Here is a 21,129-nt window from a genome sequence, read left to right on the forward strand (position 1 = left end):
ACACTAATTACATTAGAAATGAAAATGGGCTGTTCAAAGCAGATACCTTGAGAAGAAACAGTTCACAGAATGACCAATAATAATCCAGAATTATATGCACAGGGGAAAACAGAAGTCCTTACATAAACTGCTTGAGATGATGGGGAAACATGGTACCATATAGGTAGAGTCCTGCTAAATTTTTTTAAAGATATTTGTTTCTCTAAATTTAGAGCTTTTCAAATTGAAGGCTTCTATTCCCACAAAATTTATGAGACAAATGCATTATTTTAAAAAATATTGTTTAAAGGCTGTTTTTCTTCTTAAAAATGAATCTGAATGCCAAAAAAAAAAAAAAAAGTCCTTCCTAAAGTCACTGGATTATGGAAATAATAAGCATTATTGAGGAAATTCCTAGCATTGTTCTCATTAAACATATGAATGGTTTTCTCACACTCAAGGACAGAATATCTTTGTCTCTCACTTGTCCAAAGACTTCTTCCTTAAATATATTTGTTTAAATTCCAGAAATTTATAGTTATTTCTCAAAAAAATATAAATTCACCTAAACTCTTCAGTGAAGCCAGAAAAATGCCAGTAAAGTGGATGACTACCCACTATCTCTTCTAATCACCTTGGTGCCTCAGTCAGTACAGGAAAAGAGAGAGAAATAAATAAAAGACTAATCAGATTGTATCAGGAAACTAATGAGGAAACAAACACTAACGAAGAATAACTATACGCTTCTTTATAAAATCAATCTGAAAATGTTTCTCCTTCTGAAAGTTTAGATAACTGGAAGTGGATTTAAAAAACTGCCTGACTTTAAATGAAAAAAATATGTAACCCTCCCCCCACTACGTTCTTAACTACTCAATATTCCTTGGCTGCTTGTTCACAGACCAATATTTTTATTTACTTAATTGTACCCTTTGTCCTACTTCCATCCACTTCTATTACCTTTTAGCCTCTATAGATATTCTTCCCTTTACATACTTCCTGATATGACTTCTCTGTTAAGGCTGAATATTCTACAAAGGTCTCGTGAAAAAATCAGAAGTAACAGGGATTCCTTTAACAGTCCTGAGCACAGGAATTCACAGGACAGAAAACAGTTTTTGGAAATCTGTATGCATTCACAGTCTTTAGCCATAGTTCTAGATTCAGTGTGAATCTAGATTTTCTATGTAAGACTGTCCTGCTTTGTATATTCTTATCAGAGCCAAAACAATTACGAAGTTCCACTGTGCTCATATTCATTTTATCATCACCCATGCATACTGGAAATGAACAGGATACATAAACTGTTACTACAATGGCACAGAAAGGGGAGAAATTAGATGCTTCTTTGAAATTTCCTAATTATTTTTGCTTAGCTTTAGTGAATGTTAATTTTTCTTAGGGTGATCTTTCTTGGGGCTTAGTAGAAAAATCTTCAACGGATAATCACAAGACAGGAATTTTACTTTTATCCACTTGGAGTGGAGAAGGCTTGGACAGTGCTCTTGTTTACTGAATGTCTTCCAATTAAGAAGATTTCTTATCATAAGAAAGCAATATATTATAGTTATTAAAGCAAGAGCTTTGAACGCAGGCAGATACATGACGAGTTCAGACTCTAGCACCACTAGCTGTGTGACCTTGAGCAAATTGTTGAGATAAGTGCCCTTATAAAAACGGGGATGGGTAATCAAAATACCTCAGGGGCTCTGAGGATTAAAGGAGATAAAATTTGTAGGCTCTTATAAGAGATTCTGTTACATATTAATATTCAGTAAGAACAATTATAATTATTCTTACTGTAACTATGAGAGAAATGGGTTATAATAGTTTATTCTTTGAAAAATAGTTTCATATCATGATACAGACATCTTTATAAATATAATCTAAATGACAAATGTATAATGTTCTTTTATATATATCATTTATAAGAACATTACTAATTTTTATTATATTTATATTTTTATTTCAAATCCTAATAAATTGTGCTTTATTTCTTCTAAGAATAATCTCTATATATCTCTAAAATAATAACCTAAAATACAATGATTAAAAAATGACACTTGATAGCCAGACATAATTTGTAATATACTTTCTTGCTGTACATACTGAAATTAATACTTGTTGAACTATGCTTTCTCTTTAATTCACTATTGCTCCCGCCACCACCAAATTAAGATAAGCATTCAAAACTTTTTGCATTTTAAGAAAGAACAACAAAGTGGTTGGCATGAAGTTGTACTGCAAATGTAGCCGTCTCTAAGATGCCAACCGGTGATTAACATTCCATTCTTTTTAAATCATGAGACCTTTAATGAAAGGTTTTAGCAACCCCTCTCCCACCAGAAAAGCCACCCACCTATCCTCTATTCTAGAACAGAGGTATCTGGACCAATGGTTAAGACTACAGAATTCGACTCTACAAAACGATCACAGTTCTACCCCATTACTGTCACAAGATGTCATCTTCAATTCCATATATGATACTAGCCCCACGGGTCATAAAAATAATGAGACAGCAGTTATATAAATACTGAATGGATGCCTCAAGCAATTTGTCCATGAGCTGACAATATTTTGCTTGTCTGAGTTGAAAAGTAAAAAAGCCTTATTTTAACACAAAAGTTCCATTGAAGCTAAATTTTTACCCATGAGCTGAGGAAAGCAAGGAGCTTGGCTTATTCGCTGAGTCAAGTAAACTAAGTTTTTCCCAAAGCTAAATGCTTTCAGTGAAATGCTATACTTATGTCAGATGAAGGTCCATAAATGCTCGGTTCATCTCTACCTCTTTTAATGAACAAATTTTCTCAATGGTTTTTGTATTTCGATGGTACAAAAATACATCTTATTTAAGAGTAAAATTAAATGTGGGGAAAATTGTGGACGCATACTTATTACTATTTGTCTTTTCATGTTTTATTTATCTTTTCTAGCAACTATTTATTCAAACACACACTAAAGACATCTCTTCCCTAAATTAAACCTACGATAAAATATTACTATTATACATGGTGAAAATGAACATACCAGAGATTTTTGTTTGTTTAGTTCACCCTGTACCTGGAACAGTGCCTACTATATATGTAAACACTTAGCACAACACCAGCTGAATAAATGAATGTGACATTTCAAGGACTCAAGCAAAATTCTCTGCCAGAGTCAGGGCTGTATACTGAAGCAATCATGTACAAATACCAGTTCATAAGTAATTAACTGTCTAGGTAATTGTAATGTTGTCTGAATACTTACATATGAAACACTGTCTTTGTTTAATTATATTAAAGTGCATTATATTAAATAAAAATGAGATATCACCTAGCTTATGTTTCACACATACAAAATAATACAACGCCTTCCATTTTTTTAGTGAGCACTTTTTACAGTGACAAGTGTAAGCACATGGGAAGGTAAACTGAAAAGTCTTTTCCTCATGCTGCAATGTTCTGCAAAGCAAAAAAAAAAAAAAAAAAAGGCAAAGACTACTATAACAATACACTTACTTAAAATGTAAAAGCACTGTGGTATTCACATCTTTTTTTTTAGATTATATTATCAAATATTTCAACTATAATCTTAGTTCTTTAAATCTTACTTAGTAGTAGACATCACTGTGGGTTATTTTTAGCAGACAACACTAGTCAGGATGAAAGACAGGAAGATACAAGCTAAATGCATTTCTGTGACATTTATTTCTACTAATATTAAAAGATTATTCAAGCAAACAGCTACCAATTCATGAGACCACCTTAACACCTTGAATAATAAAATAAGTTAACACCATAGCTCATAATTATAAGATCAAAAAATATATCTAAGACATTCTATGTTTAAGAGAAAATAGTTCCTTATAAAGTAGATTATATCAGACACAAGTGTAAAAATCAAAACAATTGTTACTCAGAAAATGGATAATCACACTGGAACTAGTTTTTACCTCCACAAAAGCCACCAGAAGTGATTTCCTCTTCAAATACATCAGAGAAACCCCTTCCTGCATTTAGTTTTGCCAGTCGACCATCAATAAACTGAAATTAAAAAGTGTCAAATATGTTAATTTCCGCTTTCTTCATAAAATTAATTTTACTTACAGAAAAATATTAATATCAGATACTTATATAAATATAAATTACACATATATATGTATATACACACATATACAGATACATGTCAAGAAAACTCAAACAATTAAAATAGCCCAGTAAAATAACAGCACTTTAGTTAAATCAGAAATGTATGGTACAGACTGTAACTTCATTAACGAGAAAAATAATGTACGATTTATTGGCACTTGGCTACTTTCTATTTTGTCTATCTGTGGCATCTGAAATTTGTACCTTCTGGATTATAAAAAAATGTTATAAATGTTTTCAGGTTTCTCCATCCATAATGAAGGCGAAGTATCTTTAAGGTCCCTTGCATAAGAGACAAAGGGAGACTTAAATGATAAGTCTTAAGACTTAAGACTTAAATGATAAGAAAGACTTAAATGATATTTGAAGGATAAACCTGAAGATTTGGAGATTAATACCAAATGTTCACTTTCGTGATGGAATTAATCCTGGCCATAATTTTTTTACTCTGGAAAATTTAAATTTAACCAAATTAAAATAGCTTGACTTTTAAACAATTCTCACTCTTAGTTCTAAAAAAAATGTTTTCTATATAAATGAACAAAACTAATTTAGAGAAGTTCTATAGAGCAATACAGTATTCCTCAGGTAGCATTTAAAAAATTATTTAATGGCAGTAAGTTACATCAGTTTTTTAAGACTCTGAGACAGAAATCTCTTACAAGCCAAAATTAAGAAAGAAACAAATGAAACCAACACAATCCTGTTCAAAATGTGGTTTAACTACCTTATATTATCATAGAATAATTTTGAACCAAAATGTTAGAAGGATTTAAACAGATGTAGCCTAAAAGATGTATATAGTACTGGCTTTTTTTTTTTTTTTTTTTTTTAAAGAGTGTGAGTTGCTCTCATAAAAATTAAAACCTTTTGAGGGTAGGGACCACAGATAACCCAATTTTACATCCATTAGGGATATAATGGAATAAAAAAGTTTCCAATAATATAAGCAAATATGAACAGGAGTTTGGAGAATGAAAGGCTTGTATCACATCGCTGCTACTTATTAGCTTTATGATCTTGGGCAACTTGCTCTCTGTGAGTCTGCTTCCCCTTCTATAAAATGGGAAAAATAATAAATATCTTATGGCGTTTTGTGAGGGTTAATTGAAACAATATGAAGTACCTAGATTGTAGGCAGAGAATAAATGTTAAATACTAAAGTCCGCCTTTTCCCACGACCACCACCTATTTGATCTCTGTCAATTTAAGGATTTCCTGAGTGTAGGATCACTGTCTTTCTCATGTACATATCTTGAATACCTGGCAAAAGCCTCACATATAGTTTGAAATGAATGTTTGCTGAAAGACTCACGTATACTGAAACAATGTGAAAGGCATGTGTACGTAATTATTCATTTCATTGTATCTTGAGATAAAAGGTAATAACAATCTTGGCATCTTCCCTACATATGATAAATGGTTGATTTGAAAATAAAGTGGTTTAAAATCCTTGCAAGATTTGACTTTGATATATTTTCAACACAGCACTATAAATCAAACTAAAGTGATCTAATTTGATGAACTAAGTATCATTTTGAAGAAAAAGGTGAAGTAAAATGATAAATTTAAAGCAATATATTACTGACAAATGAAGCAAACTAAGACATCCTTTTAAAGGACTTAATTTGCTTTAAAAGATTAAGACTACAAGACTTTTTAAAAGGTTTTCATTTTTATGTTTACTAGAAATAATCCATCCATTTTAGTTTGAGTGGAATAGTTCAACATCTAAAAGGAGATAAATCCCAAAACTATTTACTGATTATGCATTTTTGAGCATGAGTAACTACTTCGTGTTACTACTGAACTAGTAAATTGAGCCAATAAAAATTAATCACTTGTAAAATGCCTCATGTTATCAACTGACTTTACAAACAATTCTGTCATGACAATCAGACATTAATCCGCATGCATACTAAATGCAAATGTTTGTTCTTAAAATAAAAGATGGATTTTGTGCATACACACACATATTCTATATACATACACACAAATATAGATACCCAGGGATAGGCTGAGAAGTGGCATTAATGGAGAAAAACATGCTTAAGGTAACAGTTTTCTAAATTTTTCTAGTTTTGATTCAGTAACCAGTAACACCTTTTTTCTTTTTTTTCCAAGTGGAGTTGGGTCATGGTCACTCCATTCTAGTAACTCTGGAGGATTTCATAGTAAGTATAAAAGACCATTTTAGTTATTTTGCATAGAAGTAATTTTGAACTAAAAAATATTATCTGTTGGAAAAGCTATAACTAAAATGGGCCGTAACCTTTCAGTTGATTACCCACCTAATTTAGTAAACACATATCTTTAGGTAACTGTAAGATGTAAGTTTTAGAAGAATTAATTTGAAATTGCAAGTAATGACAAGTAACACTTAATAACAATGAAAGTGCTATAGATATAATAGATATAATAAAACATAAAGGTGCAAGTAGATTTTTAAAAGAATTTAAAAGTGTGAATTAAGAATTAAGATGATGCTTTTACATAAATCTTAATATTTTGCTTTTCATTCCAAAAGTGAAAATTAAAACCTGGACCTAAACATGCTAAATAATCACACCAAAACATAAATAATTGGAAATTTAAAAAAAAATCATAGACATAATACTAAAGCATGGAGTCCATAATTTTATTATAAAGTATAAATAAGTCATTTAAGTAAGGAGATATATAATTATCAAGATCATTAATATTATTCCAATTGCAAGAACTGCATTTTGTTAATCTTTACAACACAATCTTAAAGTAGTGTGACAGGTTACAAAAGAAATGTTTTTAAGCAGTAAAGCTACTTCCTGCTACTCTTTTTGACAGTTATTGCTAAGGTTTTCAAAACGTTTTTATCTTCAAATAACTATCTTTTTTTTTTTTTAAGATTTTATTTATTTATTTGACAAAGAGAGAGATTACAAGTAGGCAGAGAGGCAGGCAGAGAGAGAGCTGGAAGCAGGCTCCCTGCTGAGCAAAAAGCCTGATGCGGGGCTCGACCCCAGGACTCTGAGATCATGACCCCAGCTGAAGGCAAAGACAACCCACTGAGCCACCCAGGCGCCCCTAAATAATCATCCTGATAGGAAATTAAATCCATTGAAAGAAATTATCTATTGTTTTAAATGGACTTCAGTAAGCAATACTGTTAAATAAAAACAAACATTCACCATATCAATTTTCAAATAAAATATATGTTTTAAGAATATTATAAAATGTAAATAATAGACTTAGAGTTAAGCTTCTTTCCAAAAAAATAGGGAATGCAAGTTGGTGTAGCCTCTTTGGAGAGCAGTGTGGAGATTCCTCAAGAAATTAAAAATAGAATTCCCTATGACTGTGCAATTGCACTACTGGGTATTTACCCCAAACATACAGATGTAGTGAAAAGAAGGGCCATCTGTACCCCAATGTTTATAGCAGCAATGGCCACGGTCACCAAACTGTGGAGAGAACCAAGATGCCCTTAATGGACGAATGGATAAGGAAGATGTGGTCCATATATACTATGGAGTATTATGCCTCCATCAGAAAGGATGAATACCTAACTTTTGTAGCAACATGGACGGAACTGGAAGAGATTATGCTGAGTGAAATAAGTCAAGCAGAGAGAGCCAATTATCATATGATTTCACTTATTTGTGGAGCATAACAAATAGCATGGAGGACATAGGGAGATAGAGAGGAGAAGGGAGTTGGGGGAAATTGGAAGGGGAGGTGAACCATGAGAGACTATGGACTCTGAAAAACAATCTGAGGGCTTTGAAGGGGCGGGGGGGGGTGGAAGGTCGGGGTACCAGGCGGTGGGTATTATAGAGGGCACGGATTGCATGGAGCACTGGGTGTGGTGCAAAAATAATGAAAACTGTTATGCTGAAAATAAAAAATAAATTAAAAAAAAAAGAATATGTTCTGATTCACAGAATAAACTTAAATATATGGCCGAGCAGATTATGCATCTTTGCTCTAAGAAATAAATTGTATGTTTCTCAGTTCCTTAATTCCTCACCAGTCAGTGCACTTCTGGCATTTAATCTAAAAATCCAAAATAAGTTATGCTATTAATCAATGTTCTAAACGCCTTCAGTGGTGTGGACATATGTTATATAAATATTTAATTGTAATTAATCCATCAAAACTCTGAGGATGACAATAATTAAACTGAATGAGTCTTAAATGATTTTTAAATATTTTGACTTTTTTTAAAAGAGCTCATAAGAAAACAATGTTCTGAGGAGAGAAAGTTAGTGGTGCAATTCTTTATCAAGCTGGGGAAGTGGGAAGATGGAGTGCCGTTTTTTGTGCTAAGACGACAGTCTTATTACTGAAGCAAAGCAGCAGAGGCAGTGGAGCAACACACAAAAAAAATCGAGACTCCCTAACTCCTTTTTCCACCTGGAGGAAAAATGAACATGTTTCAAAATTTACCTCCTATAAGAAATTCTTCCTGCACAAATGTAAGATAACTAATATAATAAAGGCTTGAGAGCTAGAGAAAAAATACATGTTTAATGAGTAGAAATCTTTAGCAATTTAAAGAAAAAAAATGTTAATACTGTAAAAAGAAAAGTACTTTTAAAATGTATTCATTTATAACAGATCCTTAAAATTTCCTTTTTATATAATGCTTTGGGCTAAAAAAAAAAAAAGTTGTCTAATTTAAATATTCCTTCTTATAAATGCTCAGTAAAGCTTGACAGGTTAGTGAAAACTACACTAAAGTGTTATACAATAAATTAAGTCAACAGATATTTATAGACACCTGCTAAATGTAAGGCATTCAGTTAGTCATTATATATATATATAAACACAAACTGCTGTAACAAATGGGAATGAGGTAGGTCAGTTTAGAGCTAAACCAACAGAATTAAGTATATGAAGGAATAGAAATAAACTTATCTTTATTCCATTACAAATACTAGGCAAATAAAACTGTAAGGATACTAAATTATACTGCTATGGTATAATGACCAGGAAAACACTGAAGGGTATAAAAAAGCCCATTCAGTGTGATTTATTATTGGAACTAATAACCTAAAAAACATTAACGGAACAACACTAACCTCTAGGATATATCAACAGATAGTCTTTAGATAATTTGCAACAAAATCAAGTCAGTTAAACTTCATGACCAACAGACCAAAGAATCAATTCAGTCAATCGATAAATATCTAATTGGATGTTTACTATAAGCCAGGTACTTTCCTAGATGCCTGAAGTACAGAAACAAATAGAACAAATATTCCAGATTTCGTGGGCTCTCTCTCTTTTTTGCTTGATGAATCTAACTAAAGGTTTATTGATTTCATTTATCTTTTCAAAGAACTAGGTCTTAGTTTCATTGATTTTTCTATTTTTTTAAGTCTCTATTTTCATTTATTTCCTCTCTGATCTTTATTATTTGCTTCCTTCTACTAACTTTGTTCCTTTTCTAGTTCCTTTAAACTTAAGACTATTTGAGACTTTTCTTGTTTCTTGAGATAGACCTGAACATCTCCTCAGACAAGGGCAACAAAAGCAAAAACAAACAAATGAGACTATACCAAACTAAGAAGCATTAACACAGTGAAGGAAACCATCAACAAAATGAAAAGGCAACCTACTGAATGGGAGGAGATAATTGCAAATGATGTAACAGATGAAGGGTTGATATTCAAATTACATTAAGTTCTCATATAACTCAATAATTAAAAAAAAACCAAAAAATCCAATTTTAAAAGTGGGCAGAGGACCTGAACACACATTTTTCTGAAGAAGACATACAGATAGACAATAGACATATGTAAAGATGTTGAACATTACAAATCATCAGGGAAATCCAAATCAAAACAATGAGATAACACCTCAAAACTGTCAAAATAGCTATTATAGAAAAAAGAAAGAAATAGAAAGTACTGGCAAAGATGTGAATAAAAGGAAATCCTCATGCAGTATTGGTGGGAATGTAAATTGGTGCAGGCACTAACAGTATGGAATTTCCTCCAAAAAATTAACAACAGAACTACCATACTATTCAGCAATTTTACTTTTGGGTAATTTATCCGAAGAAAATGAAAACGCTAATTCAGAAAGATATATGTACCCCTATGTTCACTGCAGCATTACTTAAAATACCCAAGATAGGAGCAACTTGTGTCCACTGATAGATGAATGGATAAAGATGTGGTGTGTGTCCACACAACGGACAATTATTTCTCAGCCATAAAAAACACATGATATCTGGACATTTGCTACAATATAAATAGTCATAGAGGGTATTACGTTAAGGGAAATAAGTTAGAGAAAGACAAGTATCATAAGATTTCACTTATTATATAGAATCTAAAAAACCAAAACAAATGAACAAACAAAACAAAACAGAAACAGACTCCCAGATCCAGATAACCAACTGGTGATTGCCAGAGGGAAAGGTGATGGGAGCACAGGTGAAAGAGGTGAAGTGGATTAAGTACAAATTTCCAGTTATCAAATAAATAAGTCACAAGGATGTAAGGTACAGCACAGGGGATACAGTCAATAATACTGTAATAACTTTGTATGATGACAGATGGTGACTTGACTCATGGTGATAATCATTTCATAATGTATAAAAATATCAAATCTCTATCTTGTACACCTGAAACTAGTAAGTCAATTATAGTTCAATAATGACAACAAAAAAACCCTTCATGATGCTTAAACATTTGGGGGGAGAAGGGGAGTGGAAGCATGAGAGAAAAAAAATGTAATCAATTATGTAGTATGTTAGAAGGCGATAGTGTTAGAAAAGAGAATTATGTAGTGTGTTAGAAAAGAGGAGAGACTTGCATAGTGTTAGAAGAGGAGAGCCTGAGCAAGGAACTTCCAATTTGAAATCGTGTGATCAGGGCAGATATCATGAAGAAGATGACAGCTGAGTCAAGCCTTGAAAGCCGTGAGGAAGTAGGCCACATAGTTTATGGGAGAAAGGATTCCAGGGTAAGGGAGCCACCAGCATAAATAACACCCGGAAACAGGAGCAAGCATATTATCAGTAGGCCTGTAGGAAGCTCCAGGTGCAGAGAGAAAACCCAGCCAAGCATGAGGACTACTCTACGTTAAAAAGTCATAATCTGCCATCTCTAATGTGCTCCGAATGATGCCAAACAATTTTTTTTTCCTAGTCCATTCACTCTCCCAGCTATATCTTCTCCCTTCTTAAATATCCAACCACTTCCCCCATTTTTTTCCTCAGCGGATGACCTTGCTTCTTAATTTCACTGAAGGGGGAAAAAAAGACCTGAAATCATTAAAAGAAAGATTCCGCAAATTCTAAGCATCCTATTTATCCAGCCCCTTTACCTCCTCCTCCTCCTATGCCTGTGCTTTCTACCTTGTGATGCAGTAACTGTGCTCCTCACCAAGACCAAGTCCACCAACCATTTTCCCTCCTTTTTCCTGCAAATAGCTTTCTTACTCTACTAGATCTTCCCACTGGCCCGCACACGTGTTATTTCTCCTCTTGACCCCTTTTACTTCTCTAGCTATGTCCATTTCTGTATTGCTCTTTACAGTAAAACACAAAAGAGCTGTCAGGACTTTGGTCTCCACTTCCTCTTCTCCCATACTTCAGCCATAACCTCTGCCTCACCATTTCAGCAAGCCTGCCCTTGCTGACGTCAACAGGTCTCCACTTCGCTAAGTTCAGCAGTCAGTTTCAGGTCTTTATTTTAATTAACCTGTCACGAGACTTTGACAGTGTTGACCCCCTTCCTCTTTAGTATTCTTTCCCTACCTGGTTGCAAAGATACTTTATTATTTTGAACTCTCTCCAGCCTCACTGGTCACTCACTCTTGGCCTCCTCCACCATTGCCTCCTGTTATTTTCCAGTTCCTGGGCTTCTTGCCATTTTTCTGTACAGCCACTCCCCTGATAATCTCACTTGTCTCCAGTCTAATGGCTTTGAAACCTAACCCTATGCTAATGACCCCCAAATGTCTATTTCCAGTCTAATTTTCTCCTCTGCCTCATTTATCCATTTGTTAACCAATATCCTAGTTGGATGTCTAACAGATGTCTCAAACTTCACATGTTCAAAACTGAATTCCTCTCACCAAAATCTTTCTTGCCCCTATTCTTCCCAATTTCAATAGAATGACAGCTACATCCTACCAGTTTCTTGGATAAGATATCATGAAAACATCTCTGAGTTTTCTTTCTCTCACACTTTATACTAAATCTTTAAAAGTATCCACTGACTTTATCTTCAAAATGGATCCATAACCTGACCAGCTATTATCCTATCCTCCACAAGCCAGTTCCTAAATGCTATGACTTCTCACCAAGATTATAGCAATAGCCTTCCAAATCTTCCTCTCTGCTTCTATCTTTGACCACCCTATAGGAAGTTGTTCAAATGCCACATATTCCATGAAATCCACACTGACTATATTCCTTCCTAACCCCAGGGAACCCTTTTTCCCATTCTATTTACTTTTTTTTAACATCTTTGAACATTCTACGTAACTTATCTGTTATCTGTCCCCTTCATACTAGAAATAAAAGATATGCAAAATCCGATATTTTTTTGCTTTGCTCTCCAATATATTCCAGCATCCAAAACACTGCCTCATACATAAGTAGACACTCAAATTATACTGTTGAATTGACAGAATTAATAAAGAATACTTACATGAATGTTTCCAAAGCTTCAGTGTGTATATTGCTATGTATTTCATTAATAATGTAGATTCCTGGGTTTTAATCCAAGTATCTTGGGTCAGAAATTTTGAAGGTGAGACTCAAGAATATCCATTTTTTAAAAAAGATTTCATTTATTTATTTGACAGAGAGAGATCACAAGTAGGCAGCGAAGCAGGCAGAGAGAGGGAGGAGAAAGCAAGCTCCCCGCTGAGCAGAGAGCCTGATGTGGGACTTGATCCCAGGACCCTGGGATTGTGACCTGAGTCAAAGGCAGAGGCTTTAACCCACTGAGCCACCAAGGCGCCCCAAGAATATCCATTTTTAATAGGCTTTTTAGATAAATCTGATGCAGATGGTTTAAGAGCCCACTTCGAGAAACACTGTTTAAAATACTAATTGAGGGTGCCTGGGTGGCTAGTTGGTTGAGCAACTGCCTTTGGCTCAGGTCATGATCCCGGACTTCCAGGATGGAGTCCCGCATCGGGCTCCCAGCTCCTTGGGGAGTCTGCTTTTCCCTCTGACCTTCTCCTCTCTCATGCTCTCTCTCACTCATTCTCCCTCAAATAAATAAATAAAATCTTTTAAAAAAATAAATAAAATAAAATACTAATTGAAGTAGGATGCCTGGGTTCGACTCACATCAGGACTCATATCAGGATCCCAGGGTCCTGGGATTGAGCCCCAGGGGCTCCCTGCTCAGCAGGGAGTCCACTTCTCCATCTCCCTCTGCCCCTCCCCCTATACCTACACCTTTCTCTCTCTCAAATAAATAAAATTAAAACCAAAAATTACTTATTGAAGTAAGTGAGCAAAGGATGCTGAAAAATAATGTATTTCTTGACCCGATGAGCTATCTCTCCTTATGGATTCCTTCCTTCTGTCAGTAAGTCTCCAGATCTCCCCTATGTCACATTTTATTTTTATTATTTTTTCATGTTATAAATATAATTACCATCTCCTAATGATTCATATATCAAATGTTTCCTAATACTCCAAAGTTGTTGAATCTTTAGTGCATGTGTTTATCTTAGCTATAGATTACATACCATATAAAGTAACTATCATGCTTCTTTTAAAAAAAGATTAATAGGATAATGTAGAAATTCATAAGATCTTATTATTTATGTTAAAAGCTTTCTAAAATCTTCCAAAACCTCTAGCTAACATAAAAGGAAGATATATGGCTTTTGACTCACTCCTTTTATTCAACATCTTATTAAATCAAAGAAAGCAGGTCATAGCACAAAATACAGAGAATGCTCAGGATGTCACTGAATTTTCACCCTATATCTTAGGTCATTATATGACTCCAGGTTTAAGTTATACACACCAATTTAAAACAGAGTAACACTTGACTCCTACAAGTTTTGGATTATTCCTAAGTGAGCTTCATTATAATCAATTTTATAAGGTCTTCTATCAAAATTTGTCAAGATATTTTCATACCTATTCCTTATAATAAGTTACTCAGCAGTTTTTGATTTATTTATTTGACAACACTAAATGTCTATCATGTATTACATATTTGGATACAAAACAGTTTAAAAAATGATCCGTGTCTTTACAGAGCCTACAACTCAAGAAAGAGGCAAACAAATCAACCTGGATTATGATCCAATTCATCAATGTTTCATAAATGTTATTTTTGTTACTTCATACTCACTGTCTTTTACTTTCTCACTACTCATTAATAAGCATTTATTATAATCCAAGTTATTCTTTTGTACACTCACCAAAAACAAGAAATTAACACAGATACAGCACTATGGAATAATCTACAGACTATATTCAGGTTATACCAGTTATTCTACTAATGTCTTGTTTTATCCCAGGATCAAACCAAATCTTTTCCATTTGTGGTTCATCAGTCTTTCACCTTCCCTCTGGTGATCTAGACCCTTTTGGAGAGCACTGCTCAGTCATATGGTAGAATGCCTCTGATTGAGGGCTTTTCAGAGAAACATAAAACTATTTTTCAGAGACCTAACAACAAATCATTCAGAATGGCTATAGCAAAGGCATCTGGAGAAGTATTAGAGAGGCAGAAGCCATAAGATGAAGGATTTTGTGTGCCATGCTAGGGGTTTGAACTTCATTCTAAATATAATAGGAATAATATAAGATTTGGTTTTCAGAAAGGGCCATCTTAGAGTAGAATGCAAAAAAAAAAAAGAAAGAAAGAAAGAAAAAAGTAGAATGGATGATGGCTTACACGGAACTAAACCAGTTTTCCAACATAAGTCACTGACATTGAAATTGAAGAGGATAAAATAGATAATCTAAGTAATATTTAGAAAGCAGAATCAACAGAACATAGTAAACAACTGGAAACCAGAAAAGTCAGCAGTAATAACATAGGAAAAGAGGACTCCTCATTTTCTGATTTAGGCAACAGGGTAGCATTGGTTCCCAAATGAAGGAATGCAGGGGGTTCCAGTATGTGTGTACATGTACAAATGCAGGAATGTGTAAGGGTGATGTATGTGTATGTGTATGTATGGAGGTGTACACAAAGATGCATACTGTGCAAACACACAGACATACATTTACATTTATATGGTCTACAATAAAGATGTACTGGGGACTTAACATATATATATATATGCAGTGATGGTCTTACATAAGAACCACTAGTTGGAGAAGTAGGGGTCTAAGGATAAAGCCTAGAGGACTGCAACATTTAGAGGACAGGTAGAAGGCAAATGTAACTGTAAAGGACACTAAAGGAACAGCCTAGAGAAAAAGGAAAAAAGTTAAAAACTATGTCACAGATTGAGAAGTAAGTATAAAAGAAAGGTACATTAAAGAGGATCAAAGCAAGGATTCTTTTCCTCTTCATTACATGCATAACAAAACCTATCCTCTCAGGAGAAACCATAACACAAAAGATAATAATAGTGGCATGAAAGAGACTCTGTTAGGTAGACATTAAGATATCTTAATGTGAATGCCCTGTTGGGTTTTGTTTTTCTTTGAGAATCTGTTTAAACTTTTTATTTCGAAATAATTTTAGATTTATGGGAATGTTACAAAAATAGAATGGAGTGTTCCCATATAACCTTCTTCCAACTTTCCCTTATGATAATATCTTACATAATTACGGTACATTTATCAAAATCAAGAAATTAACATAGTTATAGTATCATTAAATAATTACAGACTATATTCAGGTTACACTGGTTTTTCTACTAATGTTTTTATTGCAAGATCTAATCCGGTCTTTTCCATTTGTAGTTCATCAGTCTTTCTCTGCCCTTTGTAAACTTTTCTTGCCTTTTGGAGAGCACTGCTCAGTCATACTGTAGAATGCCCCTCAATGTGGGCTTGTCTGCTATATTCTCATCATCAGATGGAGGTTATGTATTTTGGCAAGAACACCACGGGGTGACTGAGCCCTCAGCAGATCTCATCAGGGGGTACATGGTGTCACTTTATGTTGCTACTGCTGGTGATGTTAACCTTGATCACCTAGTTAAGCTCATGTCTGCTGGGTTTCTTCACCATAAAGTTACAATTTTTCTGTGTACAATAATATATTAGGGAAATATATCAATTGTTTAAAAATCTATGATAAATACGAAAACACTAATCATCACATAGCAAGTAGACATTCAAATAGTAGTTACCATATAAATGCTTATTGAATAAACAGATATTACCCCTATAATGTTTTATTATTATATGATAAATTTCAAATTTAAGTTTTTAGAATTATTATACAATGCATTTTGAAATATATGTTATAAATTACGATCTGAAATCAAGCAATGATTATATCAGAAAATTGTATTTATGGGCCCAAATCAGCTCTTTACACATCATACACACATCATTATCTTGCCTCATATTCCAAGACTGTAATATATTTATCGATCTTTGATATGGTACTTCGTCAGATGCTTTTAGAAAAAGAAATATCATTCTATATCATAGCCACTAAGTTTTCCTTATGTATCATCTTCAGAGTAATTCTGAAGGTGAGCTGAGTATAAACACTCTCCCCCATCCAAAAATGCAAAGGACATATTTGATTAAATCATAAATTTTCAAATATTCCCTCAGAACAGTAGTTGTGTTGGGTAGAACAGTTGTCAAAAGCTCATCAAAGACTTTTTAAAGGAATTTTATTTATTTTTTATTTTTTTAAAGATTTTACTTACTTATTTGACAGACGGAGATCACAAGTAGGCAGAGAAGCAGGTAGAGAGAGAGGAAGAAGCAGGCTCCCTGCTGAGCAGAGAGCCAGAAGTGGGGCAATCCCAGGACCCTGGGATCATGACCTGAGCCGAAGGCAAAGACTTTAACCCACTGAGCCACTCGGGCGCCCCTTTAAATGAATTTTAATTCAAATTTCTGGTAAGTATCCTCTGACATGAGAACATTCTCACTGACACGAGAATTTTCTACATATATCCACAAAAGTATGTTCCTTATGTAATGAAAACTGGATGGAATTGGTGGCATATTTACAAAATGAAATAGTGATTCATCAGAAGTGGATTGATTTTGAGAAATTTTATATAAATAATGTTGTTTTTTGTTTATTGGATGTAGGCTTGTTATCATATTCTTCGGTCATAATGAAAAGTTTACTTTCATGAAACAGAAATTCGTCTCCCTAATCTTAGAGTTTATGGCTGTTAATCACTGTAGTATATAAATATCTTAGTACTCAAAATCACTTTCTCTAAGTGGTAATCATAAAATATTGCACAGAGAATTTTTACTAATATTTTACTTAGCACCCAGCATTAACAAGATCCTATGTAAGAAATTACATCTATGGAATCAAATCATATATGGCCCACTATATAGCTCATAAACTTACAGAAAATTAATATGTGAACTAAAAAGAGAATTATTAGAGGTGCCAATATACAAATAAAGATATGAGCATTAATATTGATTTGGCATTCCCCTTTTCTCTCTCTCATCCATCAGCAACAACTGGCAATTCTACCTCCCAAACATAATTGAACTGTGCTCTGTTTCGCTCCATCTTTTCTACTACCCTCCTCATCTAAGCCATGATCAGTTCTCTCCTGCACAACTACAACAGACCCATAACTGGACTTTTGCTACCTCTCTCTCCTCTAATCCATTACAACATAATCTGGGCAATCTTATAAAATACAAATCAGATCCAATCATACTCCAGCAAAAGTTTTCCAGTAGCATACTACTTCATTTACTTGACAGAGATTACAAGTAGGCGGAGAGGCACGCAGAGAGAGAGAGAGAGAGAGAGAGAGAGAGAGGAGGAAGCAGGTTCCCTGCCAAGCAGAGAGCTTGATGCAGGGCTCGATCCCATGACCCTGAGATCATGACCTGAGTCGAAGGCAGAGGCTTTAACCCACTGAGCCACCCAGGTGCCCCTCATTTAGAATAAAATATAATCCTTATGCCTTCAAAAAGTCCAGTAAGATTTGTCCTCTTTCTGCTCTTCTAACCTCATCTAATACAACTTTCTTTCTTGCTCATAGTTGATTTAATTCCAGTGCTAGGAAATGCCAAGTTCTTTCCCTCCTTTAGGGTCTTTGCAGTAGCAATTCCCTCTACTTGAAATGATGTTCCTTCCAAAACTAATTCCCTTCTCAGATTTAGCTTAAGTATCACCTTAATTATCAGTAATATCTTTCCTGATCCTCTGGTCTAAAATTACTCATGCAATTAATAACTCATACTCTCTGAACTTATTTGCTGCTTGTTAACCCATTCCCTTCACTAGAAATAACTCCCATGAAAGCATGTTACATAGCTCTGGGTCTCAAGTGCTTGAAGTAGCATTATCTGACCAAAAACAAATGCTCAATACATAACTGTTAAGGTGAATAAAAGGACAAAATGTTTTCAAGATAGTATAGGCACAGAGAAAGGAGTACAGACCTAGTGAGGGGGAGGAAAATCAGGCTTTAGACAGGTGAAGGAAAACATAACAAAGAGGTAAATTATAGTAACGTAGACTAAATGCTAAAACTCAGATATAAACAAAGCTCTAAGGGAACAGAGGATGTAAGGGGGAAGGTTGGTTTGGATAGGACTGACATTTGAGCAAGCTATGGAAGAATGACAGCAGATTAATACTGGTTTCATGGTACAGAATATACAAAACCTTATGTTGTGAAAGGTATATTTGAAGGGATATTCAGTGTATTTGGATATTGCATTAGTATAGGAAACTGAGCAAGGATTTAAAGCCCAAAGTGAGACAATGCATCTTACAATGTATGCTACTCTGATAAAGTGGCATGCTAGGATACAAACCCAGGTCTGTTGGATTCCAGAGCATTTCTGAGCCAATGCTATTAACAATGGGGTAGGCATGCAATTAGGGACACATGATGGTGAGACCAGGAATTCAAAGTCAAAGGATAAATACAATGTATTTAACTGAAAACTTAATTTTACTTGAAGATGAAGGGAGGCAAATGGTAATCTAACCAGTAAATTGTTTAAAATATTTTAATTTTAGGGGTGCCTGGGTGGCTCAGTGGGTTAAGCCTCTGCCTTCAGCTCAGGTCATGATCTCAGGGTTCTGGGATAGAGCCCTGCATTGGACTCTCTGCTTGGTGGAGAGCCAGCTTCCCCCTCTCTCTGCGCCTGCCTCTCTTCCTACTTGCGATCTCCATCTGTCAAATAAGTAAATAAAGTCTTAAAAAATAATAAAATATTTTCATTTTATTTTATTTTATTATTTCATTTTTCTTTTAAAGTTTTTATTTATCTGTTTGACAGCATGATCACAAGTAGGCTAGGCAGAAAGGCAGGCAGAGAGAGAGGGGGAAGCAGGCTCCCCACCAAGCAGAGAGCCCAATGCAGGGCCCATTCCTAGAACCCTGAGATCACCACCGGAGCCGAAGGCAAAGGCTCAACCCACTGAGCCACGCACAGGCCCCACATTTTTTTTTTAAGATTTTATTTATTTATTTAACACACAGAGATCACAAGTAGGCAGAGAAGCAGGGAGAGAGAGGAGGAAGCAGGCTCCCTGCTGAGCAGAGAGCCTGATGCGGGGGCTCAATCCCAGGACCCTGGGATCATGACCTGAGCTGAAGGCAGAGGCTTTAACCCACTGAGCCACCCAGGTGCCCCCAAATATTTTCATTTTAATATAAAACAGCTATACTGTAGTACAGAATGCACGATATGCATGAATGTTTCTGAAACTTACAAATGGCTTCATTAAATGTTGTGCTTTTCAGAGAGCTCCTACAGCCACATTCCCATTCGTTTTAAAAACATTCTCTTCCACCACTGGGGACATTTTGTTGGATGGAAAAGTTTCTTCTAGACACATTTGTATTATCTTAAGACAGGTAGGAAAGGGTTTTGGAAGAACAGTAAAAGAGGATTTTCCAATTTGAATATGTATCTATACTTGAATTCCTTACATGTTATATATATCTTGGTTGCCAGCTAAAGAAGGGCCTATATTCATAGATATCTCATAAGTTTGTCGTTCTAGACTAGGCTCTTGGATCAACACAATGAACTCAGCTATGGTCCTTAGCCAGGAAAAGTGTATAACAAAATGAGCAGAAAAAACTTAACTTCCAGTGGCCTTAATAACAAATAATATACACAAGAAAATAATTTCCTTTATTGTGTTAGCATAATATGAGATAAAGGTAAGAGTCCTAGATACAATAGCTTAAATCTTCATACAGCTGCTATCTAAAGAAACAGGGTGATGTCAGGGCTGTGGATTTAAGAAGCTGTTTCTGGGAATCCTTCCAAATCCATTATCTTAAGAGGAATTTATCCAAATGGAACCTACATCATCCGTCTAAGCTATGTTTATTTCAAAATATCATGGAATGTTAGAGCCAAAAGGTATCTCAAGCTTAGTGACCTGTCAGTCTCACTCATCGTACAGAAGCAGAAACTGAGGCCCCAAGAAGTTAAGAAGTCCACTGTCAATGAAAACCACCTATTACAGGCTGATCTAGAAACAAAAAAAAGAGATGTTTTTATATAGTACTTAAATAATTCAAATAACAGTAATTTAAATAATTAAGTTTAAATAATAATGATAAAGCAAACTACGAAAAACATTCCCTTCCTTAGGAGGTCCATCCTTGAGTGTCCCTTTCTTTCCACAGAAAAGACCATTTTCCCTTCAGCTTATCCTCTCCTTGCCTTTTATAGTTTTATCACACAAATGTTTCCCTAAATAATATACTATTTAATTTTTTTGTTGTTAAACACGACAGACAGGAATCATCATAGTAATTCTTCAGTGATTTGTTGTTCATTTAATTCATTCGTGATCAGTTTTGCTGCAGCTTATTTATTTCCCTGTGTATAATGTTCTATTGTATGAATATAACCATTTGCTCATTTTAATACTGATGAATATCT

The 21,129-nt window shown here is 34.5% G+C and overlaps 1 protein-coding gene across 11 annotated transcripts in view; it reads right to left on the reverse strand.

The window, feature by feature from the left end:
• Window positions 1-21,129, reverse strand: part of DENND1B (DENN domain containing 1B) — a 263,126-nt gene that overhangs the window by 48,083 nt on the left and 193,914 nt on the right. For all 11 annotated transcript variants that reach the window (XM_082701929.1, XM_082701927.1, XM_082701928.1 and 8 more), the window contains one exon: window positions 3,914-4,004. In XM_082701929.1, the coding sequence (XP_082558055.1) occupies window positions 3,914-4,004 (91 nt within the window). The remainder of the gene's footprint in view (window positions 1-3,913; window positions 4,005-21,129) is intronic.

Source organism: Mustela nivalis (assembly GCF_964662115.1).
Source record: "Mustela nivalis genome assembly, chromosome: 16".
NCBI classification, from domain to species: domain Eukaryota; kingdom Metazoa; phylum Chordata; class Mammalia; order Carnivora; family Mustelidae; genus Mustela; species Mustela nivalis.